Source organism: Piliocolobus tephrosceles, chromosome 15 (genome assembly GCF_002776525.5).
Source record: "Piliocolobus tephrosceles isolate RC106 chromosome 15, ASM277652v3, whole genome shotgun sequence".
NCBI lineage: Eukaryota > Metazoa > Chordata > Mammalia > Primates > Cercopithecidae > Piliocolobus > Piliocolobus tephrosceles.
In genome coordinates, this window is record NC_045448.1 from 27,292,345 (window position 1) to 27,319,930 (window position 27,586).

General features: G+C 51.0%; 1 protein-coding gene across 3 annotated transcripts; it reads left to right on the forward strand.

Moving 5' to 3' along the window:
• Positions 1–60: 60 nt before the first annotated feature.
• On the forward strand, positions 61–27,586 carry CAD (carbamoyl-phosphate synthetase 2, aspartate transcarbamylase, and dihydroorotase). 3 transcript variants are annotated; one of them, XM_023229927.2, is made up of 44 exons: positions 145–406; positions 650–789; positions 4,246–4,375; positions 5,221–5,363; positions 5,546–5,687; positions 5,881–6,052; positions 6,572–6,757; positions 6,917–7,029; positions 7,337–7,482; positions 7,737–7,868; positions 8,004–8,237; positions 8,683–8,904; positions 9,106–9,294; positions 9,556–9,680; positions 9,863–9,993; positions 15,060–15,172; positions 15,572–15,816; positions 16,039–16,285; positions 16,614–16,712; positions 16,885–17,109; positions 17,199–17,381; positions 17,586–17,804; positions 18,071–18,238; positions 18,826–19,008; positions 19,117–19,221; positions 19,862–20,101; positions 20,318–20,399; positions 20,906–21,072; positions 21,248–21,412; positions 21,564–21,695; positions 21,947–22,148; positions 22,557–22,747; positions 22,846–22,986; positions 23,212–23,313; positions 24,061–24,157; positions 24,705–24,749; positions 24,852–25,021; positions 25,116–25,190; positions 25,686–25,898; positions 26,090–26,215; positions 26,418–26,573; positions 26,670–26,771; positions 26,996–27,090; positions 27,210–27,586. In XM_023229927.2, exons 1-44 carry the CDS (start codon positions 325–327, stop codon positions 27,310–27,312), a joined length of 6,678 nt encoding a protein of 2,225 aa, XP_023085695.1. In that variant the 5' UTR covers positions 145–324; the 3' UTR covers positions 27,313–27,586. The 3 variants fall into 3 exon arrangements, with proteins under 3 accessions (XP_023085694.1, XP_023085696.1, XP_023085695.1); XM_023229926.2 differs by having other exon boundaries at positions 61–406; positions 26,418–26,771; positions 27,210–27,581; XM_023229928.2 differs by lacking the exons at positions 25,686–25,898; positions 26,090–26,215; positions 26,418–26,573; ... (1 more) ...; positions 26,996–27,090; positions 27,210–27,586 and adding an exon at positions 25,347–25,620 and having other exon boundaries at positions 61–406.

The following is a 27,586-nucleotide window of genomic DNA, read 5'->3' on the forward strand; positions in this document are numbered from 1 at the left end:
ACTGCTTTAGGGCAGCCGGTTTTTTCAGGTTTCCCCTGGTTTTGCAGTGCCGAGACCACGAGGGCTCACTCCCCGTGGCTCCGCCCACCCCACCCCTTACGTGCCCGACACCGCCCCTCACGCCGCTTGTATCCGCGCCGCCGCAGTCTCTGCCGCCGCCAAACGCGCCCGAGGCTTCTGCGCTGCCGCGCCCGGCTTCTCTCCAGCGCCGCGCACCGTTAGCCACGTGGACCGACTCCGGCGCGCCGTCTTCACGTGGTTCCAGTGGAGTTTGCAGTCCTTCCCGCTTCTCCGTACTCGCCCCCGCCTCTGAGCTCCCTTCCCATGGCGGCCCTAGTGTTGGAGGACGGGTCGGTCCTGCGGGGCCAGCCCTTTGGGGCCGCCGTGTCGACTGCCGGGGAAGTGGGTAAGCAAGCCCGGTTAGGCTGCAGACCTTATCCCACGCTCTGATGCGCCTCTCCGCCCGACCTTCCCCGTCCAGACCCCGCCATTTTCCCGCCAGCACACCCCCTCCCCCCATTCGGTGCCCATGGGCCCCAGCGCCGTAAACCCCTCGCGACCAAGGCAGCCTCCACTGGGGTGTGCTCATCGCGCTGGGAGTGTTCCGAAGGGTTCCCTGCCGGAGCCCAGCCCTGCCTCTTTCTTGCAGTGTTTCAAACCGGCATGGTCGGCTACCCTGAGGCCCTCACTGACCCCTCCTACAAGGCACAGATTTTGGTTCTCACGTATCCTCTGATCGGCAACTATGGCATCCCCCCAGATGAAATGGATGAGTTCGGTCTCTGCAAGGTAGCCACACCCAGTGCTTTCTCTACATTCCTTTCAAATCAGTAATTGTTAACTATTAGTGAAGTAGGAGACGTTGACACCCCGCTGGGCATCGTGCAGAAAACATACCCACTGAAGTAATAAGTCAAGGACTGAGACCACTACTAACTGTAGTTAGGCAGGGGTTGTTAACTACCTTGGGAGGCACAGAGTGTTGGAGGCCTTAGAGGGAAAAGCTACCGCCTTTGTTAAGGGTATCAAGGCTCTAGGCATAGTTGAAAGCATTCTGTATGTAGTGAAGGCGTGGATCAAGGAATGTAAAAGAGGTGTAAGGGAAACAGCCTTGTCCAATTTGTTAGGAATGCAGAAGTCATGAGAAAAAAGCCTGCAGATAAGTTAGATACAGTAGGCATGGAGGGACTTGAAGCTAAAGCAGAGTCAGCTTAATTTGGTAAAGGATCCATTGAAGGTTTTTTTTAGCAGCAGAGTCAGATGGGAGCAGTGCTTTTTAGGACTACATAAATCAGTGGAAAGAGACTGGAAATTAGGGTCACATTCTTCGCAGTGACAGTGAGTGCCAGTTTACCTACAAAACCAGTGGTATTATCATTTTCTAGACCTACTGACATGGCCTCGCCTGATTTTCTGCTTTTCAGTTGTGTTCTTACCTCTAGATGATTTCCCCTATTCCTTCACCTCTGAAATTTGGAAACTAAGTTGCCCTCTGACAGTTCAAGCATTAAAAAAACCCAACATATAGTAATTAATAGAGGAAGTCAATCTGGCCTAGAGTAGTAGTTCTCAAAATTTGTTTGGCCTCGTTGCAGGTGTCTAAGCCTTTGATTCTTAATTTGCCTTCCCAGCCACCCTGACACTGGGGAAAGAGAGCTCCAGATAGAGGACATACATATTGTTCTTCCTGGAAAGGAATTTATAGGTTCATCACAAACCTATAAATACACTGCGTTCTAGTTGATAGTGCAATATCTTGTGAATTTGGTTAACCTATGTCAGTCATCACCTTTGTCAACTCTAGGCACACTGACAAAATTTGAGTTTATAAAACTACAAAATTGAGGCCCTATTAGTACCAGGATGGGAAAGGCCTCTTGGAGCAACTCACACATATAAATGGATTACTCCACCTGGCCAGGGAGGGTTCTGAGGGTCCAGATCCCTGGACAGTCTCAGAATGCAGGTTCCTTAAACTCTTCATCACCCAGCTGAATGCAGTTTAAATATGCTGATCCCTCCCACTTAAACTTTCTGTTTCTGTGTAGCTATTAAACGCTTATCTATTGAGTAACATGTTTTGTTTTTGTTTTTTTTTGGGGGGGACAAGGTCTCACTTTGTCACCCAGGCTGGAGTGCAGTGGCATAATCATGGCTCACTGCAGCCTCTGTTGCCTGAGCTCAAGCAGTCCTCCCACCTCAACCCCCCAAGTAGCTGGGACTACAGGCACCTGCCACCATGGCTGGCTACTTTTTTTGTAGAGACCGGGTTTTGTTACATTGCCCAGGCTGGTATATTATCTTTTTTTTTTTTTTTTTTTTGAGGCGGAGTCTCGCTCTGTCGCCCCGGCTGGAGTGCAGTGGCCGGATCTCAGCTCACTGCAAGCTCCGCCTCCCGGGTTCACGCCATTCTCCTGCCTCAGCCTCCCCAGTAGCTGGGACTACAGGCCCCCGCCACCTCGCCCGGCTAGTTTTTGTATTTTTAGTAGAGACGAGGTTTCACCGTGTTAGCCAGGATGGTCTCGATCTCCTGACCTCGTGATCCGCCCGTCTCGGCCTCCCAAAGTGCTGGGATTACAGGCTTGAGCCACCGCGCCTGGCCATATTATCTTTTTTTATTTAATTTTTTAAATTTATATTTTGTTTTGAGATAGAGTTTTGCTCTTGTTGCCCAGATTGGAGTGCAATGGCGCAATCTCGGCTCACTGCAACCTCCGCCTCCTGGGTTCAAGCTGTTCTCCTGCCTCAACCTCCTGAGTAGCTGGGATTACAGGCATGGGACACCACGCCCAGCTAATTTTGTATTTTTATTAGAGACAGGGTTTCTCCATGTTGATCAGGCTGGTCTTGAACTCCTGACCTCAGGTGATCTACCCACTTTGGCCTCCCAAAGTGCTGGGATTACAGGCGTGAGCCACCATGCCCCGCCTTTTTTAAAAAATAATCCCAAATGAAGTTTGGGGGGCATGCTTAGTTTTGTGCCCTGAACCTTTGTTTTTCATTTGGTAATGTATTTTGTACCTCCCTATCTTACTCAGTTTTTAATCACACTATATAATTAATATTTATATGGGTGTTACCTTGTTTTCTGGCTCCCTACATCAGAAATAAACATCATGAAGACAGGAACCTCATCTTTTTTTGTTCATTGCTCTTTTCTCAGCATCTTCTGCAATGCCTGCACCTCAATAAATGTCTGACTGACACCATGTGCCTTGCTCTTGAGTTCTGTTTCGTGACAAAGACACATACATATTCATAATGCCATGTAAATAGCAAGAGAGGAAATAAAGTATTAAGAGAGCTCTAAGATGGAGGCATAAGCTGTATTGGGTGAGTGGGAGGGGCTTCACAGAGAAGGGATTTGTGATTTCAATTTTAGATAAAGGAAGAAAGAGGCAGGGCGTGTAGCTCATGACTTGTAATCCCAGCACTGGGAGGCTGAGGTGGGAGGATCACTTGAGCCTAGGAATTTGAGAGCAACCTGGCACCACGGTGAGATCCTGTCACTACAGAAAATTCAAAAAATTAGCCAGGTGCGATGATCCACGCCTGTTTTCCCAGCTACTCAGGAGTCTGAGGTGGGAGAATCACTGGAGCCCAGGAGATTGAGGCTGCAGTGAACTGCGTGTTTGCACCACTGTGCTCTGAGCTCCAGCCTGGATAACAGCAAGACCCTGTCTCAAAAAGGAAAAAAGGAATGGCTAGGTGTGGTGGCTCACTCCTGTAATCCCAGCACTTTGGGAGGCGGAGGCATGCAGATCACAAGATCAGGAGATCTGAGACCGTCCTGGCTGACATGGTGAAACCACTGTCTCTATTAAAAATATAAAAGATTAGCCAGGCATGGTGGTGGGCTCCTGTAGTCCCACCTATTCGGGAGGCTGAAACAGGAGAATTGCTTGAATCTGGGAGGCAGAGGTTGCAGTGAACTGAGATCTCATCACTGCACTCCAGCCTGGGTGACAAGTGAGACTCCATCTCAAAAAATAATAATAATAATAAATAAATAGAAAGGAAAATGTCATTTTCAGTGATCAACTGGGTACCCTGGGCCTGTGGGTTGTGTTTCATATAGAAGAGAGCATTGCTGGTAAATGGAAATATCTATGCAAAAGCACCAAAAGCTTGGTATATTGAAGGCCATTGAATGTGGCTGAATATAGGGTCTGTGGCCACACAATGGGGAAAATGCTGTAAAAAAATAACTTCGCCTGAGGCTTCTCACAATCTTTCCATCTACAGTGGTTTGAATCCTCAGGCATCCACGTAGCAGGACTGGTGGTGGGAGAGTGCTGTCCTACTCCCAGCCACTGGAGTGCCACCTGCACCCTGCATGAGTGGCTGCAGCAGCATGGCATCCCTGGTTTGCAAGGTATGGTGGCAAGCATGGGCATATCTGGGCAGAGCACAGCATGCCTGGATGGAAAGAATCAAGTTTCTGTAGTCTGCTGGGACCTGACTAAGACTGTGATAGTTGGAAGATTTAGATTGGAGTTGGGCTGGGGGAAAGAATTGAACTATCACTCAGAAGGAAAATTTCCAACACAGAAAGGAACTCCCAGCTTCCATAATCATCAGGTCAGGGCTAATCTTATTTCATCACCACCACTGGATTATTTTGAAGCAAATCTCAGACATCATATCATTTCATCTACAAATAGTTCAACATTATGCAAAAGGAATCTTTAAAAAAACATGACCATAATAACATCCATACACTAAAAAAAGGAATACTTCCCTAATACAAGTGTCCAAAGTTTAAAATTTCCCCTAATTTTTTTTTTTTTTTTTTTTTTTTTTTTTTTGCTGTTTATTTGAATCTTGCTGTAAACAGGATTCATGCATTGCATTTGGTTGATAAGTCTCTTAATCTGTGGACCTTGTAAGCTATTTGAAAACAGGTCTTTTTCCTGTATCTAGTATCCCATAGTCTGCACTTACTTGGTTACATTCCTGTAGTGTTACTTAGTGTATTTTTTTTTCCCTTGATATTATTTTCTATAAATGGATATATTTAGAGTTGTCCAATTCCGATGTGATGTTTTTGGCAGGAATACTTCATGGTAGTATACTTCTGTCACAATAACCCAGGATTTTGATGCACATAGAACAGCTGTGTGTGACTAGGGCTCTGGAATGGAAGTGCTTCTGGAAGTCTGACCTCACAGATGACTGAGTTGGGGGCGTGTGATCCCTAAGACTGTGCTATTTTGACAGGAGTAGACACTCGGGAGCTGACCAAGAAGTTGCGGGAACAAGGGTCTCTGCTGGGGAAGCTGGTCCAGAATGGAACAGAACCTTCATCCCTGCCATTCTTGGACCCCAATGCCCGCCCCCTGGTACCAGAGGTCTCCATTAAGGTACAGAGGTAGAGTGGGAGAGTGTTGCAAGCTCTAGCACAGTAGTTATATTCTGCCCACAACTGGGGGGTAAACACAGGAGAGAATCAAAGGAGGCTTTGAAGGTAGGAGTTGGTGCAGGCATATCTTATACCCACTGAGCACAGCTGCTAACTGTTGCCCTTTATTCCTTTATTTCTCAGACTCCACGGGTATTCAATACAGGGGGTGCCCCTCGGATCCTTGCTTTGGACTGTGGCCTCAAGTATAATCAGATCCGATGCCTCTGCCAGCGTGGGGCTGAGGTCACTGTGGTACCCTGGGACCATGCACTAGACAGCCAAGGTGAGTAGCTGGGGCCTGTTCAGGGCCTCAGACAAACAGCTTGGGTGGAAGATCTATCCCTTGGTCCAATGAGTATGAGTTGCAGTGAAGAAGATAGACATTGGAACTTACACTCTCATGGGTTGAGGGGCCACAGGTGTGCCTCCTGTAATTGAAATACTGATTTTGATGTCATCTTTTCTGCCCACTCCAGAGTATGAGGGTCTCTTCTTAAGTAATGGGCCTGGTGACCCTGCCTCCTATCCCAGTGTTGTATCCACGCTGAACCGTGTTTTATCTGAGCCTAATCCTCGACCTGTCTTTGGGATCTGCCTGGGACACCAGCTATTGGCCTTAGCCATTGGGGCCAAGACTTACAAGATGAGGTGGGACTTGTGGGGAGCAGAAGGGGCCCATACTTGTGGCATGAAGGATGGGGTGTCTCAGGAATTAGAAGAGAGTTGGCGTTTATTCATGTTGAAATAGCAGCGGGAGGTTGCAGGTGAGGTGGCTCATGCCTGTAATCCCAGCACTTTGGGAGGCCAAGGTGGGCGGATCACCTGAGGTCGGGAGTTCAAGACCAGCCTGGCCAACATGGTGAAACCCTGTCTCTACTGAAAATACAAAAATTGGCCAGGCATGGTGGCATGCGCCTGTAATCCCAGCTACTCTGGAGGCTGAGGCAGGAAAATCGCTTGAACCTGGGAGGTGGAGGTTGCAGTGAGCAGAGATTGTGCCATTGCCCTCCAGCCTGGGCAACAGAGGGAGACTCTGTCTGAAAAAACAAAAAAAAAAACAAACAGGAGCAGGGCTACTGAGAACAGGAGATCAGTGAGAGCTGGGATAGGTTCAGTAGTGAAGAGAGGGTGAGCGAGGCCTGTGACTCAGCATGCTTCTACCTCCAGATACGGGAACCGAGGCCATAACCAGCCCTGCTTGTTGGTGGGCTCTGGGCGCTGCTTTCTGACATCCCAGAACCATGGGTTTGCTGTGGAGACAGACTCACTGCCAGCAGACTGGGCTCCTCTCTTCACCAACGCCAATGATGGTTCCAATGAAGGCATTGTGCACAACAGCTTGCCCTTCTTCAGGTAAGCCTGGTTGACTAGGTCTTTGCAACTTTGAAGCCCTGTGGGCCTTGATGATGGAAAAGTAAAGCACGGCAGTCCTCTTTCCCACTACCCACCTCTGAGGTTGCCAGTGTCATGCCAGGGACCATGATGGCTTTCATGATGCAATCTCTTTAACAGTGTCCAGTTTCACCCAGAGCACCAAGCTGGCCCTTCAGATATGGAACTGCTTTTCGATATCTTTCTGGAAACTGTGAAAGAGGCCACAGCTGGGAATCCTGGGGGCCAGACAGGTAAGATCCTGAGTATAACTGGGTTGTGGACCTAAGAACAGGGTTGGCTCCAGGATGGGCATAAGGTAGACATGCCCTGGGCAACTCCTAGATGTCTAGGAGGTTAAGGGGATTGGGGGTGGGTGGCAGCCAACCGAAGATACCGTTTAAGCTTCTGTTGAAAGGAACTCCAGGATCCTGGATTCTGGTCCTCCCTCTGCTACTCATTAGATGCGTAATTTGCTCTGGACTCTTCTGAAAGTGAGGGAGCTACTCCAGTTGACCTCTTGGGTCCAGCTCAGCTCCATGACCTTCTTTGCTTCCACAGTTAGAGAGCGGCTGACTGAGCGCCTCTGTCCCCCTGGGATTCCCACTCCCAGCTCTGGGCTTCCACCACCAGGAAAGGTTCTGATCCTGGGCTCGGGGGGCCTGTCCATTGGCCAAGCTGGAGAGTTTGACTACTCGGGCTCTCAGGTGAGGCATGCCCCTCCCCACCCTTCTGCGTGTGTGACCCTCAAGAATGGAAAGAGTCTTAAGGAGAATGGCTGAGGTTGTAGGGAGGAAATGAATCAGATTTGGGGAATGTACAGAGAGATGTGGTAAGAAATAGAAGTCAATTATTAGGGGCCAAGAGTACAGGGAGGGAAAGAAGAGGAGAATGCTGCCCTAAGGCTGTTCGCAATCTTGCTTCTTCAGCAGAGGCTGAGCTGCCATTCTTGTCCTTTTAGGCAATTAAGGCCCTGAAGGAGGAAAACATCCAGACATTGCTGATCAACCCCAATATTGCCACAGTGCAGACCTCCCAGGGGCTGGCCGACAAGGTCTATTTTCTTCCTATAACACCTCACTATGTAACCCAGGTATGACTGGGGCAAGGCTGGAATGAAAAGAGGACTGGGCAGGGGGCCCAGTGGTCACTCTGCATTATTAAACTTCTTTGATTGCCTCTCTACCCACAAGGTTCTGATGCCTGTAACTCCCCTCTATGTCCTCAGGTGATACGTAATGAACGCCCTGATGGTGTGTTACTGACTTTTGGGGGCCAGACTGCTCTGAACTGTGGTGTAGAGCTGACCAAGGCCGGGGTGCTGGCTCAGTATGGGGTCCGGGTCCTGGGCACACCAGTGGAGACCATTGAGCTGACTGAGGATCGACGGGCCTTTGCTGCCAGAATGGCAGAGATCGGAGAGCATGTGGCCCCCAGTGAGGCAGCAAATTCTCTTGAACAGGTTAGAGGGGTGTTTGGGTAAAGGAAGAATGGTGGTGTTTTCTTTGGTAGTGTTATTTACTTTTTTTTTGAGACAGAGTTTCACTCTTGTTGCCCAGGCTTGGAGTACAGTGGTGCGATCTCAGCTCACTGCAACTTCCGCCTCCCGGATTCAAGCAACTCTTCTGCCTCAGGCTCCTGAGTAGCTGGGATTACAGGCATGCGCCACCGTGCCTGGCTAATTTCGTATTTTTAGTAGAGATAGGGTTTCTCCATGTTGGTCAGGCTGGTCTCGAACTCCTGACCTCAGGTGATCCACCCCCACCTCGGCCTCCCAAAGTGCTGGGATTATAGGCGTGAGCCACTGTGCCCGGCTGTCTTATTTTCTTATATCGTTTTTTCTGTGGGTCAGGCACACCTTGGCAGCGGGAAATAACCTGTTTGTTCATCTCTTCCACTCCTTGCAGGCCCAGGCAGCCGCTGAACGGCTGGGGTACCCTGTGCTGGTGCGTGGAGGCTTTACCCTGGGTGGCCTGGGCTCTGGCTTTGCCTCTAACAGGGAGGAGCTCTCTGCTGTCGTGGCCCAAGCTTTTGCCCGTACCAGCCAAGTGCTAGTAGACAAGTCTCTGAAGGGATGGAAGGAGATTGAGTACGAGGTGGTGAGAGATGCCTATGGAAACTGTGTCACGGTGAGTGAATGGGGGAAGGGTGGGAGTCGTGTCAGGCAGGATGAGCTTTTGGAAGAGCAGAGGCCTGGGCCAAGGTCTTTGAGAGTTCTATGTCCCTCAGACCCAGGTTAGGTGCAGCCCCAGAGGTAACAGGACCCTGGAGTGCAGCCTTCTGCCTCTCCTGACTCTGCTTGGCAGTGACCTCCATGGCACCCTCCACAGGTGTGTAACATGGAGAACTTGGACCCACTGGGCATCCACACCGGTGAGTCCATAGTGGTGGCCCCTAGCCAGACACTGAATGACAGGGAGTACCAGCTCCTGAGGCAGACGGCTATCAAGGTGACCCAGCAACTGGGAATTGTTGGGGAGTGCAATGTGCAGTATGCCTTGAACCCTGAGTCTGAGCAGGTAAGCTTTAGGCCCTGGAGCTGATAGTGTGGTTGTTACCCCCTCTGCTTGCATAATTTTTGGCACTTGAAGTTGAGGTCTTTTGGCCTTACAGTCCCTGGAGTAGAAGCTGGAATCTCCTTTACTAGGGTTGGGCCTTAGGGAGGGTGCTTTTGCTAGCCATCCCTCTGGAGAGGGCTTATTTTCTCTCCTTTCTGAGACCTCTGCTAGACAGGGGCTTCTAGGCCGGTGACTTTTTTTCTTTATTCTCCTTCTTTGCAGTATTATATCATTGAAGTGAATGCCAGGCTCTCTCGCAGCTCTGCCCTGGCCAGTAAGGCCACAGGTTATCCACTGGCTTACGTGGCAGCCAAGCTAGCATTGGGCATCCCTTTGCCTGAGCTCAGGTATGAGGATAAGGGAGAAATCACAGTGGGGAAGTGGGTCGGGGGCTGAAGAAAATATTGATGGCACAGGAAATACGAAAAGGACATTGGCCTATATTTGTGGGAATGGAGAGAGCTATCTGGAAGCTCACCCTTTATACTTCCTTCACTGTCCTTCTGGCACCCCACCTGCTGGACCCCAGGAACTCTGTGACAGGGGGCACAGCAGCCTTTGAACCCAGCCTGGATTATTGTGTGGTGAAGATTCCTCGATGGGACCTTAGCAAGTTCCTGCGAGTCAGCACAAAGATCGGGAGCTGCATGAAGAGCGTTGGTGAGACTCATTCCTCAGGCACCCCCATGGGGCCCCCCATGAACAGTAATCTCAAATGTCTGAGTTCCCTGGCGTGGTCTTTTAGCTCCTATAGGAGCAGGTGACTGAGATATTTCAAACTAAGATTATAGTCTTCGTCAGGAGTGGGGGAGGCATCTGGAAATCTGTGTTGGAATACAGAATCTCCGGGGTAGGTGCAAGCCACCAGACTATCTCATCTCATTTTTACAGTATCTCCTCCTCTGGCACTTTCTGCTTTGGCCACTAAGTGACATTTTTTTTAGTATGATGTTTATATCAGAGCAGGGCATCATAGACCTTTTTAGTAACAAGGAAATTTATTAGTGAATGATGAATGGCTATAACATTACCCAGCAGTGGCAGAGCATGTTGGAATTGAGTTAGTATGTTTCTTTGTGGTATCCCTTTAGTTGCCTAAGACCATACTCTAACACATTTCAACCAAAACAAAAATATACATGTACCAGACACAGTGCCACCAGCCTGATGGATAAGAGCATTTTGTGGTGCTCCAGCTTTCCATTTAGAGCAGTAGAGGCCTTTAAACAAGTAAGTCTAAGCTCAGATATTATTTCAGAATTTTTAGAAATTCTGCAAGACTGCCAATTTGTTCCTTCTGGAGATGAATCTCTGTTATATGAAAATTAGAATAAACATGGGAATGCAGCCATAATTAAATTGTGGCAAAAAGAAGTGGATTGAAAATAGGCCAATGAAAGATTGGTTCCTAGATGAGACATTTAATTGTTTTGTATGTATTCAAGTATTCTTGGAATGTGGTCTTTGATAACTTTTTTTATACAAGAAAGTAAGAAACATGAATCATGGAAAACAAGAAAAGATAGTTTAACCAAAGAACAATAGTCACCTGTAATCTTGCCTTACAGACAGAGATTGATTAATTTGGCCATGTGTCTACGACTGCATACGTTTCTAGGCATATGTGTATGCATGTGTTAGGTTTCTCTTTTTTAACAAATCTCAAAATAAAAGGTCTTATAACCACAGTTATGAAGAAATTGAACAAAATCAGTCACAATCTGCTTTCTTAACACTGCTGTTAGCATCGTAGTGTTCTTAAAACTTTTTTAAAGAAACGTAAATGTTAGGATTGTAAATATAAAAATACAGTTGGTAAGAAATACTTAAGCCCCTAGAGTAAATGGTCAGAGGAGATGAACAAAACTTTACAGAAGAAGAAATCCATAAGCAAACCTGGAGAAAAGACGGTTCCTGTCATTAGTAAATAGAAATCTAGTTAAATGAGATACTGTTTATGCCCCCTTCTTAGAAGGTTGGTTAAACTTTGTATTATAAAGCACAGACTTCTGTAAAGTTATTTGTACTTATCAAAGGCTGTAAAATTTGTGTTACCTATTGCCTCTACATTTCTAGAAATTTATCCTAAGGAGATTATCCAAAACAGAAAACATCACACCCAGTCCCGGCATGGTGGCTGTAATTAATCCCAGCACTTTGGAACGCTCAGGTGGGAGGATCGCTTGAGCCCACGAGTTCAAGGTTGCAGTGAGCTGTGACTGTACCACTGCACTCCAGCCTGGGTGACAGGGTCTTTTTTGTTTTTTTTTTTGTTTTTGTTTGAAACGGAGTTTCGCTCTTGTTGCCCAGGCTGGAGTGCAATGGTGTGATCTCAGCTCACTGCAACCTCCGCCTCCTGGGTTCAAGCGATTCTCCTGTCTCAGCCTCCCGAGTCACTGAGATTACAAGCATGTGCCACTATGCGTGGCTAATTTTGTATTTTTAATAGAGACAGGGTTTCTCCCTGTTGGTCAGGCTGGTCTTGAATGCCCATGCTCAGGTTGATCCGCCCACCTCGGCCTCCCAGAGTGCTGGGATTACAGGCATGAACCACTGTGCCTGGCCGAGACCCTGTCTCTTTTATCTTTTTTTTTTTTTTGAGACGAAATCTTGCTCTGTCGCCCAGGCTGGAGTGCAGTGGCACAATCTTGGCTCACTGCAAGCTCCGCCTCCTGGGTTCACGCCATTCTCCTGCCTCAGCGTCCTGAGTAGCTGGGACTACAGGCGTCCGTCACCATGCCTGGCTAATTTTTTGTATTTTTAGTAGAGACAGGATTTCACCATGTTAGCCAGGATGGTCTCGATCTCCTGACCTTATAATCCGCCCGCCTCGGCCTCCCAAAGTGCTGGAATTACAGGCGTGAGCCACCGCGCCCAGCTTTTTTTTCCTTTTTCTTTTAGACGGAGTCTTCCTCTGTCGCCAGGCAGGAGTGCAGTGGCGCGATCTCGGCTCACTGCAACCTCCGCCTCCCAGGTTAAAGTGATTCTCCTGCCTCAGCCTCCTGAGTAGCTGGGACTACAGGAACGCACCACCATGGCCAGCGAATTTTTGTATTTTTAGTAGAGACAGGGTTTCACCACATTGATGGTTTTGATCTCTTGATCTCGTGATCTGCCCGCCTTGGCCTCTCAAAGTACTGGGATTACAGGCATGTGCCACCATGCCCAGACAACCCTGTCTGTTTAAAAAAGAAAGAAAGAAAACATCACAGCCTAACTTATAATTATGAAAACTTTTTTTTAAAATACAGAGTTTTATTCTGTTAGGGTGGAGTGCACTGGCATGATTGTAGCTTACTGCTGCTTGCATCTCCTAGGCTTAAGTAATCTCCCACCCCATCCTCCTGAGGAGTGAGACTACAGGTGTACATCACCACACCCTGCTAATTTTTTTTTTTTTTTTTTTTTTGTAGAGAGGGAGGTCTTACTATGTTGTGCAAGGTGGTCTCAATCTGCCTCAAGTGATCCTTCTGCCTCAGCCTCCCAAAGTGTTGGATTACAGATGTGAGCCACCAGGACTGCCTAACTGTGAACACCTAAAAGCTAAATGGGCCAAGTGCAGTGGCTCACGCCTGTAATCCCAGCACTTTGGGAGGCCGAGACGGGCGGATCACGAGGTCAGGAGATCGAGACCATCCTGGCTAACAGGGTGAAACCCCGTCTCTACTAAAAAAATACAAAAAACTAGCCGGGCGAGGTGGCGGGCGCCTGTAGTCCCAACTACTCGGGAGGCTGAGGCAGGAGAATCGCTTGAACCTGGGAGGCAGAGGTTGCAGTGAGCCGAGATTGCACCACTGACTCCAGCCTGGGTGACACAGTGAGACTATGTCTCAGGGGAAAAAAAAAAAAAAAAAAAAAGGCTAAATGTCCTTCAGTTAGCAGTTAAATTATGGCAAATCATATAAGAAGTTGGTGTTGGCCGGGCGCAGTGGTGCACGCCTATAATCCCAGCACTTTGGGAGGCCGAGACGGGTGGATCACCTGAGGTCAGGAGTTCGAGACCAGCCTGGCCAACATGGTGAAACCGTGTCTCTACTAAAAATACAAAAATTAGCCGCGCATGGTGGTGGGTGCCTGTAATCCCAGTTATTTGGGAGGTTGAGGCAGGAGAATCACTTGAACCCAGGAGGCGTTACACTGAGCTGAGATCACCATTGCACTCCAGCCTGGGTGACAAGAGCGAAACTCCATCTCATAAAAGAATTAAGTTGGTGTTTATGAGGCCACGTGGCAATGTGGGAAAATGTATGATGAAAAAACACAGGATGGAAATTATATGTATGCTGTGATCATATGTAAAATATACCTATGAAGGGCCCCTGCACCGTTCACGCCTGTAATCCCAGCATTTTGGGAGGCCGAAGCGGGTGGATCACGAGGTCAGGAGTTCGAGACCAGTTTGTCCAACATGGTGAAAACCCGTCTCTACTAAAAATACAAAAATTAGCTGAGCGTAGTGACATGCACCTGTAATCCCAGCTACTCAGGAGGCTGAGGCAGAAGAATCGCTTGAACCCAGGAGGCAGAGGTTGCAGTGAGTTGAGACTGCGCCATTGCATTCCAGCCTGGGCAACAAGAGTGAAACTCCATCTTACAAAAAAAAAAAAAAACCTACGAAGAAAAGTCCAGAAAGAGAAACTCTAAAATGATGGTTGTAAATGTGATTTACTTTGCGTGGATGAGTAGTAGGACTCATCTTCCTATTATCTACACTTTTTAAAAAAGTTTTAAAGAATTCCAGATGGTCGGCCGGGCGCGGTGGCTCAAGCCTGTAATCCCAGCACTTTGGGAGGCCGAGACGGACGGATCACGAGGTCAGGAGATCGAGACCATCCTGGCTAACCCGGTGAAGCCCCGTCTCTACTAAAAAGTACAAAAAACTAGCTGGGCGAGGTGGCGGGCGCCTGTAGTCCCAGCCACTTGGGAGGCTGAGGCAGGAGAGTGGCGTAAACCCGGGAGGCGGAGCTTGCAGTGAGCTGAGATCCAGCCACTGCACTCCAGCCTGGGCGACAGAGCAAGACTCCGTCTAAAAAAAAAAAAAAAATTTAGATGGTGTTATCGTTATGTGAATAAATCAAGCCCAATAACTGGTCAGCCATCAGTGGTTTGGGCCACTGTGATAAACTTCCAGTATCCAGTATATGGGGTATATTCCAGTATCCCCATGCCCGTTTTAGGTATATTGATTCCATATTCATTAATGAGCACAAAACCTGAGCTTATCCATGAAAATGGCTGTAAGTTAAGATTTCTTTTTTTTTTTGTTTTGTTTTGTTTTGTTTGAGAGGGAGTCTCGCTTTGTTCCCCAGGCTGGAGTGCAGTGGCGCGATCTCTGTTCACTGCAAGCTCTGCCTCCCAGGTTCACACCATTCTCCTGCCACAGCTTCCCGAGTAGCTGGGACCACAGGGGCCCGCCACCATGCCCGGCTAATTTCTTTGTGTTTTCAATAGATACGGGGTTTCACTATGTTAGCCAGGATGGTCTCAACCTCCTGACCTTGTGATCCGCCCGCCTTGGCCTCCCAAAGTGCTGGGATTACAGGCGGGAGCCACCGCGCCGAGCCATTAAGATTTCTTAATCGTGAAACACCATGAATCCCACCATCATGTGACTTGCCTTGGGAATCTCCCAGAGTCTTGACTATAAACCAAAGGCATTATGGGCAGTGCCCTCCTTCCACCCTTTCCACCTCCACACCTTCAGTCCTTCCATTCTGTTCTTCCAGGTGAAGTCATGGGCATTGGGCGTTCATTTGAGGAGGCCTTCCAGAAGGCCCTGCGCATGGTGGATGAGAACTGTGTGGGCTTTGATCACACAGTGAAACCAGTCAGCGATGAGGTAAGTTGTTCCCCTCCCCTGGTAACACCCCTAAAATAGACCCTGCTTCTCATTGCCCCCAGACCATGAGCTTGTTACCAGTAACACTAGCAGCAGTCATCATTGGACATTTGCTTTGTTTTCACTTTGCTGAGAATTTTGAGATGTCTCATGATCACGCAAGGATGTATTACTAGACTTGTTTTTACAGATGAGGAAACTGAGACTTAGGTTCTAGAAATTACTCAAAGCCACATAGCCAGTGAGAGGTAGACCCAGGATTGGTATCCAGGTTTTTGAAATTACACAGCCTGTGCTCTGGTGTACGGTTTCCCCTTCCTGAGATAATGGTAGCTACGCATGCTCAGGCTTTTAGATGGGCTGGCAGTAGCTTCCCTCTGTCTACCCTCTTTCTATCAGGAGTTGGAGACTCCAACAGATAAGCGGATTTTTGTGGTGGCAGCTGCTCTGTGGTCTGGTTATTCGGTAGACCGCCTGTATGAGCTCACACGCATCGACCGCTGGTTCCTGCACCGAATGAAGCGTATCGTCACACATGCCCAGCTGCTAGAACAACACCGTGGACAGCCTTTGCCCCCAGACCTGCTGCAACAGGCCAAGTGTCTTGGCTTCTCAGACAAGCAGATTGCCCTTGCAGTTCTGAGGTCAGAGGTGGCAATGAGAGCTTCTGGCTGAGAAATGTGGGGCAGAACCTTTGTATCAGTGAGGGACCCTTGGGAGGGAGGAAGGAGAGTGTGGGGAGCTTTAGAGGCTTCTGACCTTGGTTCCAAGGACATTTTCTCTCATCCCTGCCCTGGGGTATCAACCCTCTATCAGTCTGTACCCTACTCCCTGGACCTGTGTTTCAGACCCTTCTTCTATTTTAGCACAGAGCTGGCTGTTCGCAAGCTGCGTCAGGAACTGGGGATCTGTCCAGCGGTGAAACAGATTGACACAGTTGCAGCTGAATGGCCAGCCCAGACAAATTACCTGTACCTAACATACTGGGGCACTACCCACGACCTCACCTTTCGAACACCTCATGTCTTAGTCCTTGGCTCTGGCGTCTACCGTATTGGCTCCAGCGTTGAATTTGACTGGTGTGCTGTAGGCTGCATCCAGCAGCTCCGAAAGGTCGGAGAGTTCATTTTCATTCCAGTTTCTTTGCTGTTTTGTTTATCTCTAGCAATTGCTTGGCACTGATCCTGGCATTTCCTATTAATTGCCATCACTTACTTTGGTCATAGAGCTTTGGGGCGGGGGTCCTTTTAGGCCATCTCTCATGCCCCACATGGTACATGAATCTCTTCCCCAACACTTTGTACCTCCTTCCCTCCCAAGGCAGGGATCCTGTACAGCTCTTTCAGAGGAAGCTGTGCTGGCACTCTCTGAAGTAGGGGCTTTGGCTTAGTTTCTCCATGATTTTCCTGACTGCTAAGTACCCTTCCCCTCCCTCTTGCAGATGGGGTATAAGACCATCATGGTGAACTATAACCCAGAGACAGTCAGCACCGACTATGACATGTGTGATCGACTCTACTTTGATGAGATCTCTTTTGAGGTAAGGGGGAATGGAGGCTTCCTGGTAGCTTGGGTGGCCAGGGTCGAGTGGAACAGCTGGCTGACCTCAGATTCTTTTAAACTTGGTGGGGGCTGAGGGAAACAGTGAGCAGGAAGGCTCAGATTCCTGCCCTCTTTTGCTGCCACCCCTTGTTTCTTCCCCTGCACTGTAGGTGGTAATGGACATCTATGAGCTCGAGAACCCCGAAGGTGTGATCCTATCCATGGGTGGACAGCTGCCCAACAACATGGCCATGGCGTTGCATCGGCAGCAGTGCCGGGTGCTGGGCACCTCTCCTGAAGCCATCGACTCGGCTGAGAACCGTTTCAAGTTTTCCCGGCTCCTTGACACCATTGGTATCAGCCAGCCTCAGTGGAGGGAGCTCAGTGACCTCGAGGTGGGCTGGGACCTGGTGGGATACCTGGAGGCTGGATGATTCTTGGGGGTGAGTGTGAACAACCCAGCTAAGCTCCCTGCCTCCTGTAGTCTGCTCGCCAGTTCTGCCAGACTGTGGGGTACCCCTGTGTGGTGCGCCCCTCCTATGTGCTGAGTGGTGCTGCTATGAATGTGGCCTACACGGATGGGGACCTGGAGCGCTTTCTGAGCAGCGCAGCAGCCGTCTCCAAAGAGCATCCTGTGGTCATCTCCAAGTTCATCCAGGAGGCTAAGGTGGGAGGCTGCGGACAGCGAAGTCTCTGAGGGCATGCTGCCAGCCCTGGAGGAGACTTCCTTCTCTGGTCCAGCAGAATCGTAGGCACCGGGGCTGGGAACAGTGGGCTATGTGGGGCTCGGTAAAGGAAGAGATAATCCTAGAGTAAGTGGGAGAAGAAAGTGGCCGTACGTCACACTGTCTGTGTGCCCCCCCCCCACTAGGAGATTGACGTGGATGCTGTGGCCTCTGATGGTGTGGTGGCAGCCGTCGCCATCTCTGAGCATGTGGAGAATGCAGGTGTGCATTCAGGTGATGCCACGCTGGTGACCCCCCCACAAGATATCACTGCCAAAACCCTGGAGCGGATCAAAGCCATTGTGCATGCTGTGGGCCAGGAGCTACAGGTCACAGGACCCTTCAATCTGCAGCTCATTGCCAAGGTAATAAGGCTAAAGGAAAGAATTAAAGGGCCACAGTGCCATGAAGCCCTGTACTGTCTCCTACCTTCATCTAAGTAGGCAGGGAAGCTGGAGGGAAGGGGCTGTAGCTGGAGCTAATGGTGTTGGGGCTCATGACAGTTAGTCAGCCTGAACCCTGCTCAGTCTGATTCCCCCAGAGACTGGTGACTGAGAGGAAGAGTCTAGGCCTATAGATAGTGTCAGCAAGGCCATCCTGCAGAAGATCTGACCCGTCTTCTCTGCCCCAGGATGACCAGCTGAAAGTTATTGAATGCAACGTACGGGTCTCTCGCTCATTCCCCTTCGTTTCTAAGACACTGGGCGTGGACCTAGTAGCCTTGGCCACGCGGGTCATCATGGGGGAAGAAGTGGAACCTGTGGGGCTAATGACTGGTTCTGGAGTCGTGGGAGTAAAGGTAAGGAATATTGAAACCCTTGGGGTTAGCAGAAGAATAGCGGGAGAGAGGTCACTCACCACACAGAGTTATCAATCAGCATGTAAACCAGGCACCGACTGCAAGGCATTGCTGGATCATGGGGGTAATGAGGTGGTCATTGTCCCTTAGGAGCTTCCTTTATGGTAATGGGAGAGAAGAGAAGTTGCATCCCCAAAAAAACTTTGGTATAGAACAGTCTGTGATAAAACTACATATTCGACCTATAAACAGAATGCTGGAGGAGTTCAGAGACAGGAGGTGCTGCTTCCAAAAGGGGTGATCTGGGAAGACTTGAGAGAAGGGGTGCTATTTGAATTGAGTTTTGAAGGATGGTTAAGGTTTTTTATTTGTAGAGCTTGTAAGGTTTTTTATTTGCAAGGGCACATCCTAAGCAGAACCTGAGGAACGACCCCAAGTATGTTTGGAAAGCAGTAGGGCACACAGAGAGGGCAGGCTGACCCTGCCATTCAGATGAGATCAAGAACAGGGGACCGTGTCCATCTCTGCTGGTGAGGGAGGAGGTCCTCTCACACCTTGGCCCTCTCTCTTCCTTCCTGCTCCTTTAGGTGCCTCAGTTCTCCTTCTCCCGCTTGGCGGGTGCTGACGTGGTGTTGGGTGTGGAAATGACCAGTACTGGGGAGGTAGCCGGCTTTGGGGAGAGCCGCTGTGAGGCATACCTCAAGGCCATGCTAAGCACTGGCTTTAAGATCCCCAAGAAGAATATCCTGCTGACCATTGGCAGCTATAAGGTACCAGAATCCATGTGGACTTCCCAAGGGCCGTGGCTCCCCGAGCCAGGGCTGACCTTGAAATGGAAGACAGGAAGAAAACAATTTCATCCTTCTGTTTGGTTTCAGAACAAAAGTGAGCTGCTCCCAACTGTGCGACTACTGGAGAGCCTGGGCTACAGCCTCTATGCCAGTCTCGGCACAGCTGACTTCTACACTGAGCATGGAGTCAAGGTACAGGAACTCTGGCGACCTACCCCACTGTTGCCCTTCCCCAAGGGGGTGAAAATACTGCACCAAAGAATTATCTGGGCCGAGCATGGTGGCATATGCCTGTAGTCCCAGATGCTCAGGAGGTTAAGGCAGGAGACTCTCTTGAGCCCAGGAGGTAGAGGCTGCAGTGAGCTGTGAGTGTGCAGTGAATGCACCATTGCACTCCAGCCTGGGAAACAGTGAGATGCTGTCTCAAAAAAAAAAAAAAAAGGATTATCTCCTATTCCCCTGCTTTTATTATTACCGTTAGACTAATAAGCTGTATTCCATGTAGAAAGCAGAATACACAGGAAGCAGAGAAAAGTCTCTTACAGTCTCTCTACCACTATTCTGAAATTTTTCCTTCCAGAATTTTCTCTGTGTACATATGTGTGAGCTCCTACTACACCTAGTCCTGGGTAACCTATTTACTTAGTGTAGATATCTTTCCTGTCAAGAAATATACTTTGCCAATATCAAATAGAGGCAGCCCTCGGTCCCCACCCTTTGGGTCCTCAGTCTCCTCATCATGGGCTCCTAGGCCAGCTCCTCTCCCTTAAGGTTAGCTTTCCTGACCGCTGCCAGGCTCAGCTTGGCCTCGACTTTGACTCCGGGTTGGCAGGTAACAGCTGTGGACTGGCACTTTGAGGAGGCCGTGGATGGTGAGTGCCCACCACAGCGGAGCATCCTGGAGCAGCTAGCTGAGAAAAACTTCGAGCTGGTGATTAACCTGTCCATGCGTGGAGCTGGGGGCCGGCGTCTCTCTTCCTTTGTCACCAAGGGCTACCGCACCCGGCGCTTGGCCGCTGACTTTTCCGTGCCCCTAATCATCGATATCAAGTGCACCAAACTCTTTGTGGAGGTAACTGAGACCGAAGTGCTGGGAGGGAGACTGCCAGTGTTGATGGAGGAGTGAGTATGGAACAGTCATGCTAGTAATAAAGCATCGTGGCTACAGAGGGAGAGACGGTGGGTATAGAGAGTGCAGAGCCTGGTTTATGGGAAAACCCACATCTCTCCCTACAACTCCCAGGATCACCCTTCCCTTAAATCAAAGCTGACTGCTTTCCACTTGCAGGCCCTAGGCCAGATCGGGCCAGCCCCTCCTTTGAAGGTGCACGTTGACTGTATGACCTCCCAAAAGCTTGTGCGACTGCCAGGTAAGTCTTTGGGGAGAACTTGGCTTTTGGACACTGGCAGCCGCTGGCATAGAGGCCCTCAGTGTGGTGAAGGATGGCTGGGGGGTCCACACTCTGTCCTGGACTGCACAGACTGTGAAGACCCCAGAATCTTTCTCAGTCTTTCATTCCTTGATCCACAGTGTCCACAGTGGCCTGTCTGAGGACCCTTTTTTTTTTTTGAGAGGGAGTGGTGTGCAATAACGGTTCACTGCTACTTCCGTCCCCCAGGTTCAAGCGATTCTCCTGCCTCAGCCTCCCAAGTAGCTGGGATTACAAGTGTGTGCTACCATGCCAGGCTAATTTTTGTATTTTTGGTAGAGACGGGGTTTCACCATGTTGGTCAGGTTAGTCTCGAACTCCTGACCTCAGGTGATCCACCTGCCGCGGCCTCCCAAAGTGCTAGGATTACAGGCGTGAGCCACCATGTCCAGCTCATCCTTCTGTATGAATCTTCCTGTAATCTTGCTGCTTCCATTTTATCCCAGGATTGATTGATGTCCATGTGCACCTGCGGGAACCAGGTGGGACACATAAGGAGGACTTTGCCTCAGGCACAGCTGCTGCCCTGGCTGGGGGTATCACCATGGTGTGTGCCATGCCTAATACCCGGCCCCCCATCATTGACGCCCCTGCTCTGGCCCTGGCCCAGAAGGTGAGCCACTACACCCCTCTTCCTGGTATTGGAGACCCACATGCCCCCACCAGCCACCCTTGCTTCCCTGAGCCCTTTTCCTTCTGCCCCTCCCCATGGGCCCAGGCCACTGGTGCCAGACTAGCTTGTGTGGGCATGGGTGCCAATGAGCCTTACCTCTGTGTATCCTCTCCAGCTGGCAGAGGCTAGCGCCCGCTGCGACTTTGCCTTATTCCTTGGAGCCTCGTCTGAAAATGCAGGAATGTTGGGCACCGTGGCTGGGTCTGCAGCTGGGCTGAAGCTTTACCTCAATGAGACCTTCTCTGAGCTGCGGCTGGACAGCGTAGTCCAGTGGGTGGAGGTAGGGAGTGTGCATGTGGCAGGAGGCCACCACCCAGTGTCTCCTGGCTTGTGGGCCCCTAGCAGTGAGGATTCAGGGTCGCTCCTGGGGGTTCTGGGCTCTGATGAGCACAGTAAAAAATTCTGCACTCATCAGTTCTTTCTCCTCCCAGCATTTCGAGACATGGCCCTCTCACCTCCCCATTGTGGCTCACGCAGAGCAGCAAACTATGGCTGCTGTCCTCATGGTGGCTCAGCTCACTCAGCGCTCAGTGCACATATGTCACGTGGCACGGAAGGAGGAGGTAAGAGTATATCAGAGTTCCTGCTGTCTCTGTTGCTTTCCTAGTAACACTAAAGGTCAGGGTAGTCGGGAGGTCCTTGGGGGCAGGAGACAGCGGGAGGAGAGTCTCGAGCCAGTGGGAGCAGGGTCTCGAGCCAGCGCCCTTGCAGGTCTACATCATCATTTTTTAAGCAGGGATGTTGGCCAATGGGACTTTGTGTAGGGCAGGGCATATGGATGGTGCCTCTTCTGGATCTTCCCATTGTTCCTCAGATCCTGCTAATTAAAGCTGCAAAGGCACGGGGCTTGCCGGTGACCTGCGAGGTGGCTCCCCACCACCTGTTCCTAAGCCATGATGACCTGGAGCGCCTGGGTCCTGGGAAGGGGGCGGTCCGGCCTGAGCTTGGCTCCCGCCAGGATGTGGAAGCCCTGTGGGAGAACATGGCTGTCATCGACTGCTTTGCCTCAGACCATGGTGAGAGAATCCAGCATGTACCTCCTCTGCCCAGTGGGGCTTGTGGAACAGCCCTAGCAAGAAAATGGGAACCAGGCCAGGCCTCAGGACTCTACAAGGACAGGGTCTTCATCTGTATGAGACCCTAGCCTCTAGGGTGCCTGGTCTGTGACAGGTGCCTGATAAATACTTGTTGAAAGAATCAATGAGCCAGTGAGTAAAACTGCAAATGAAAGAACACATGGGTAAAAGTGTGGGTTCCAGAAGATGGCAGCAGTCCTGTTGCCCTCATTTCCAGTTCCCAGAAAAAATGAGCATCGGGAGTGGTAGTGAGCGGAAGGAGGTTGTTGAAGTGCAGGCCTGGGGTGTGGGTGACTTCCCAGACGTGGAGGTGATTGGTCCTGAGGGTAATGGCTTTCTTTCTCCCAGCTCCCCATACCTTGGAGGAGAAGTGTGGGTCCAGGCCCCCACCTGGGTTCCCAGGGTTAGAGACCATGCTGCCACTACTGCTGACAGCTGTAAGCGAGGGCCGGCTCAGCCTGGACGACCTACTACAGCGATTGCACCACAATCCTCGGCGCATCTTTCACCTGCCCCCACAGGAGGACACCTATGTGGAGGTGTGGGGATGAGGCCCAGAGCAGGAGGGGAGCTCTCCAGCCCTAGGATCTGTTCTCTGGGGAGCCTTTCCCTACCATAACCCATGTCCTCTGGGCAGGTGGATCTGGAGCATGAGTGGACAATCCCCAGCCACATGCCCTTCTCCAAGGCCCACTGGACACCTTTTGAAGGGCAGAAGGTGAAGGGCACCGTCCGCCGTGTGGTCTTACGAGGGGAAGTTGCCTATATCGACGGGCAGGTACGCAAGTAGCCCCTGCCTGATCTCAGTAGTGCCCTCTTCCACACCACATTCCTTTCTTTCCTACCCAGCACATCTACACTGTCCCACTATGTGCACCACTGCCCTGGACCAGGGGTTGGGGGCACAGCTCCCTCAAGGCACTTCTTGTCCTTGCTGACATCCACCCCTTTAGGACCTGAGTTCTCTCTGCTCCCTCCTGAGTGCCCTGCCTTCTGTCTGCAGGTTCTGGTGCCCCCGGGCTATGGACAGGATGTACGGAAGTGGCCACAGGGGGTTGTTCCTCAGCTCCCACCCTCAGCCCCTACCACCAGTGAGATGACCACGGTATCTACACTACTAGTGGCTAGGGGGCTGGGAGGTGTTAGTCCCAGGGCAGGATAAACAACTTGAACATATTCATTGGTGATTCAGGAACAGTTGGGGTTTTCTTGAGGGACTGAATTTTTCTTGAGGGACTGAATTTGAAGTGGGGTTGGGTCAATTACTTTTTTTTTTTCTTTTTCTTTTCGAGACAGAGTCTTGCTCTGTCTCCCAGGCTAGAGGGCAGTGGCACGATCTCAGCTTGCTGCAACCTCCGCCTCTTGGGTTCAGATGATTCTCCTGCCTCAGCCTCCTGAGTAGCTGGGACTATAGGTGCGTGCCACCACACCCAGCTAGTTTTTTGTATTTTTAGTAGAGATGGGGTTTCACCGTTTTAGCCAGGATGGTCTCAATCTCTTAACCCAGCTGGGCCAATTACTTTTTAAAAATGCTGGGCCTGGCCAGATGCAGTGGCTCATGCCTGTAATCCCAGCACTTTGGGAGGCCAAGGCAGCAGATCACCTGAGGTCAGGAGTTTAAGACCAGCCTAGCCAACATGGTGAAACCCCATCTCTACTAAAAATACAAAATTTAGCCAGGCGTGTTGGTGCACGTCTGTAATCCCAGCTACTTGGGAGGCTGAGGTAGGAGAATTGCTTGAACCCAGAAGGTCACACCACTGCACTCCAGCCTGAGCGACACAGCGGGACTCCATCTCAGAAGAAAAAGACAAAAAAAAAAAAAAACTCTGGGCCATTGTTACCCCTCCAGACACCTGAAAGGCCCCGCCGTGGCATCCCAGGGCTTCCTGATGGCCGCTTCCATCTGCCGCCCCGAATCCATCGAGCCTCCGACCCAGGTTTGCCAGGTAAGAGTGGGGTTCCTGTGGCTCAGAGGCTGTGTAGGGACAGGATCCACTTCTTCCCAGCGCCTCACCTTTCTCTACTTACATGTCCTCCTCTCCATCCCTTTACCCTTGTCTGATCTGCTGTGCCATCCTTTGCCTAAACAAGTCTCCCAGTGTGAGTAGACACCTCACAACTTCTCACATGCCCTTTTTTGTTGTGGGCAGCTGTGTTCCTCCGCCCAGGAGCTGGGATCCCACGGGGCAGCAGAGCGTGGGGTAAATCCAGGTGGTTGGTTGGTGTGAGTCTGGCCGTTCCTCTTGCCTAGGATGCCTTTGCCAACTGGGAGAGCCCCGGGAGGGCACCACTGCTCCCATACAACACAGCCCCATGGAAGCCACCTGTCTGTCCCCAGAGCTGCCGCAGTCCCCTGCCCTCCCCTAACCTGCTATATTACTGTGTTGTGAATTGGTTTAACACATACACTGTGATTCAGAGTTCCTGGGAATATGGAATTTCTTTCCAAACCTCAGCCATAAATATATATTTGTCCTCTTGTCCTGTTTGCAGCTGAGGAGCCGAAGGAGAAGTCCTCTCGGAAGGTGACTGAGCCAGGTGAGACTCCACCCTGACACATACTCACCTCGGGGACCTCTGATCTGGCCTTGGTAGGAGGAACCCTCTGACCAGCCTCTTCTGCCCCATCCCTCACTGCAGAGCTGATGGGAACCCCTGATGGCACCTGCTACCCTCTACCACCAGTACCTAGACAGGCATCTCCCCAGAACCTGGGGACCCCTGGCCTGCTGCACCCCCAGACCTCACCCCTGCTGCACTCATTAGTGGGCCAACATATCCTGTCTGTCCAGCAGTTCACCAAGGATCAGGTGCCTGGGGCAGGGAGGATGGGACCACCCAGAGCTTTGAGGATTTGGAAAGCGGGGGCTAGGACCTTTATAGCTAACTTGGGCTCTTTCTTAGATGTCTCACCTGTTCAATGTGGCACACACACTGCGTATGATGGTGCAGAAGGAGCGGAGCCTCGACATCCTGAAGGTCAGGATCAGGGCCGGGGGTAGGGTCCAAGCCATTGCCTGCCCTTGGGCAGCATCAGGGCAGGGCTGCACAGTGGTCAGAGTGGGTCTTCCCCCTGCCATCCTGTCCCCTCTGCTGCTGTAGATCTTCCCCCCACATTTTCCCTCCCCAAAGCAGGATTTAGCTGGCTTGGGAGGCCCTGAGCATGAGACCATCACCCCACTAGTGGGGTCTTCTGGTCTGGGCTGCTGCAATCACAGGAGAGAGCTAGGGTATGTCCTCCTTTCCCAGCTCATTCAAACACTTAATGATGGGTGGTTTTCTGGAGGCAGAGCCTTTAGCTCAGAGTGACACCAGTGGTGGAAACGTCAAGGCTCTGACAGGTCACAGGGAAGCTTTAGGTGCAGAAGGGTCCTCACAGCATCCCTCAAATATCACTTGGGGTGGTGGTGCCCACCTGTGGTTGCCCCAGGGTGGACACGCATACGTACACCTTCCACCTTGCTCTCTCCCCAGGGGAAGGTCATGGCTTCCATGTTCTATGAAGTGAGCACACGGACCAGCAGCTCCTTTGCAGCAGCCATGGCCCGGCTGGGAGGTGCTGTGCTCAGCTTCTCAGAAGCCACATCATCTGTCCAGAAGGGCGAATCCCTGGCTGACTCCGTGCAGACCATGAGCTGCTATGCTGATGTCGTCGTGCTCCGGCACCCCCAGCCTGGAGCAGTGGAGGTGAGGCCAGCCTGGGTACTGAGATGGGGTTAAGAAGGCTGGACCCAGGGACTTGAGAACCCTTCTACCCACATTTTCTGTGACTGCAAGTCTCAGGTTGGGCCAGATGAGTGAGGGGACCCTGGAAGAGTGGGACTGGCAGTTCGGGGGCCTCTGAGCTGCAAAAGACAGGATTTTCCCCTTTTTTTCAGCTGGCCGCCAAGCACTGCCGGAGACCAGTGATCAATGCTGGGGATGGGGTCGGAGAGCACCCCACCCAGGCCCTGCTGGACATCTTCACCATCCGTGAGGAGCTGGGAACTGTCAATGGCATGACGGTGAGGGTGGTGGCAGGGGTTGGGGCCCTGCCAGGGGACGATCTAGAGAGGGAGGCAGGAAGTGGTTACCCCGGTCCAGGACAGCTGCATCAAGGAGGCCTTCATTCTGCTCCAGGGGCTTTTAAAAGCTTGGAAATGATGTAGCGGGGGGCGGGAGGGCACCCAGTCTGGGATCCCTGTGGTGACTGGGTTCCTCCCCTAGATCACAATGGTGGGTGACCTGAAGCACGGACGTACAGTACATTCCCTGGCCTGCCTGCTCACCCAGTATCGTGTCAGCCTGCGCTACGTGGCACCTCCTAGCCTGCGCATGCCACCCACTGTGCGGGCCTTTGTGGCCTCCCGCGGCACCAAGCAGGTGAGACCCTCACAGCCAAGCCTGGAGGCCATGGAGACGTGGGTTGGGCAGTCAGAGCCCAGTGCTGCATCCACCATGGCTCTCCTCACCCTCCAGGAGGAATTCGAGAGCATTGAGGAGGCACTGCCTGACACTGATGTGCTTTACATGACTCGAATCCAGAAGGAACGATTTGGCTCTACCCAGGAGTATGAAGCTGTGAGTGCTGGGCTTAAGGAAGAAGCCAGGGCTGCTGCCATAGGGCATCAGATATGAGGACAGAAAGGCTGGGCTGAGGGCGGGGTCAGAGCTATTAAACCTCATGTCCGTCAGTTGCCATAGCTGCATGTGGGTGTGGAGGGGGCCACAGTGGAGCCCAGACTTGTGTCCTCTTTAGCCACTCCTACCCCAAGGCACTAATGGGGACCCCATCTGCCTTGCAGTGCTTTGGCCAGTTCATCCTCACTCCCCACATCATGACCCGGGCCAAGAAGAAGATGGTGGTGATGCACCCGATGCCCCGTGTCAACGAGATAAGGTGGTGCAGCATCAGAGTTGGAGACTGCCTCGGGGCTGGTGGAGGGGAGGAGACTTAGTCTTGGACAGGCTATCCATGGGCTGCACGATAACACTTCCTTTTTTTTTATTTTTTTGCAGCGTGGAAGTAGACTCGGACCCACGTGCAGCCTACTTCCGCCAGGCTGAGAATGGCATGTACATCCGCATGGCTCTGTTAGCCACCGTGCTGGGCCGTTTCTAGGGCCTGGTTTCCTCAGCCTCTTCTCTTTAGGCCCAGCTGCTGGGCAAGGAATTCCAGTGCCCCCCACGGGGGCAGCACACTTAGATATTCTTGGACATCCAGATAGCTCACATGTGCTGACCACACTTCAGGCTCTGGACTGGAGCTCTCTGGCATGGGGGTGGGGCCTCAGATGCTGGGGCCCAGTCTGCCCCATCTTCATTCCTGCACCTTAAACATGTACAGTCATTTTTCTACTGACTTAATAAACAGTTGAGCTGCCCCTTGATGCTGA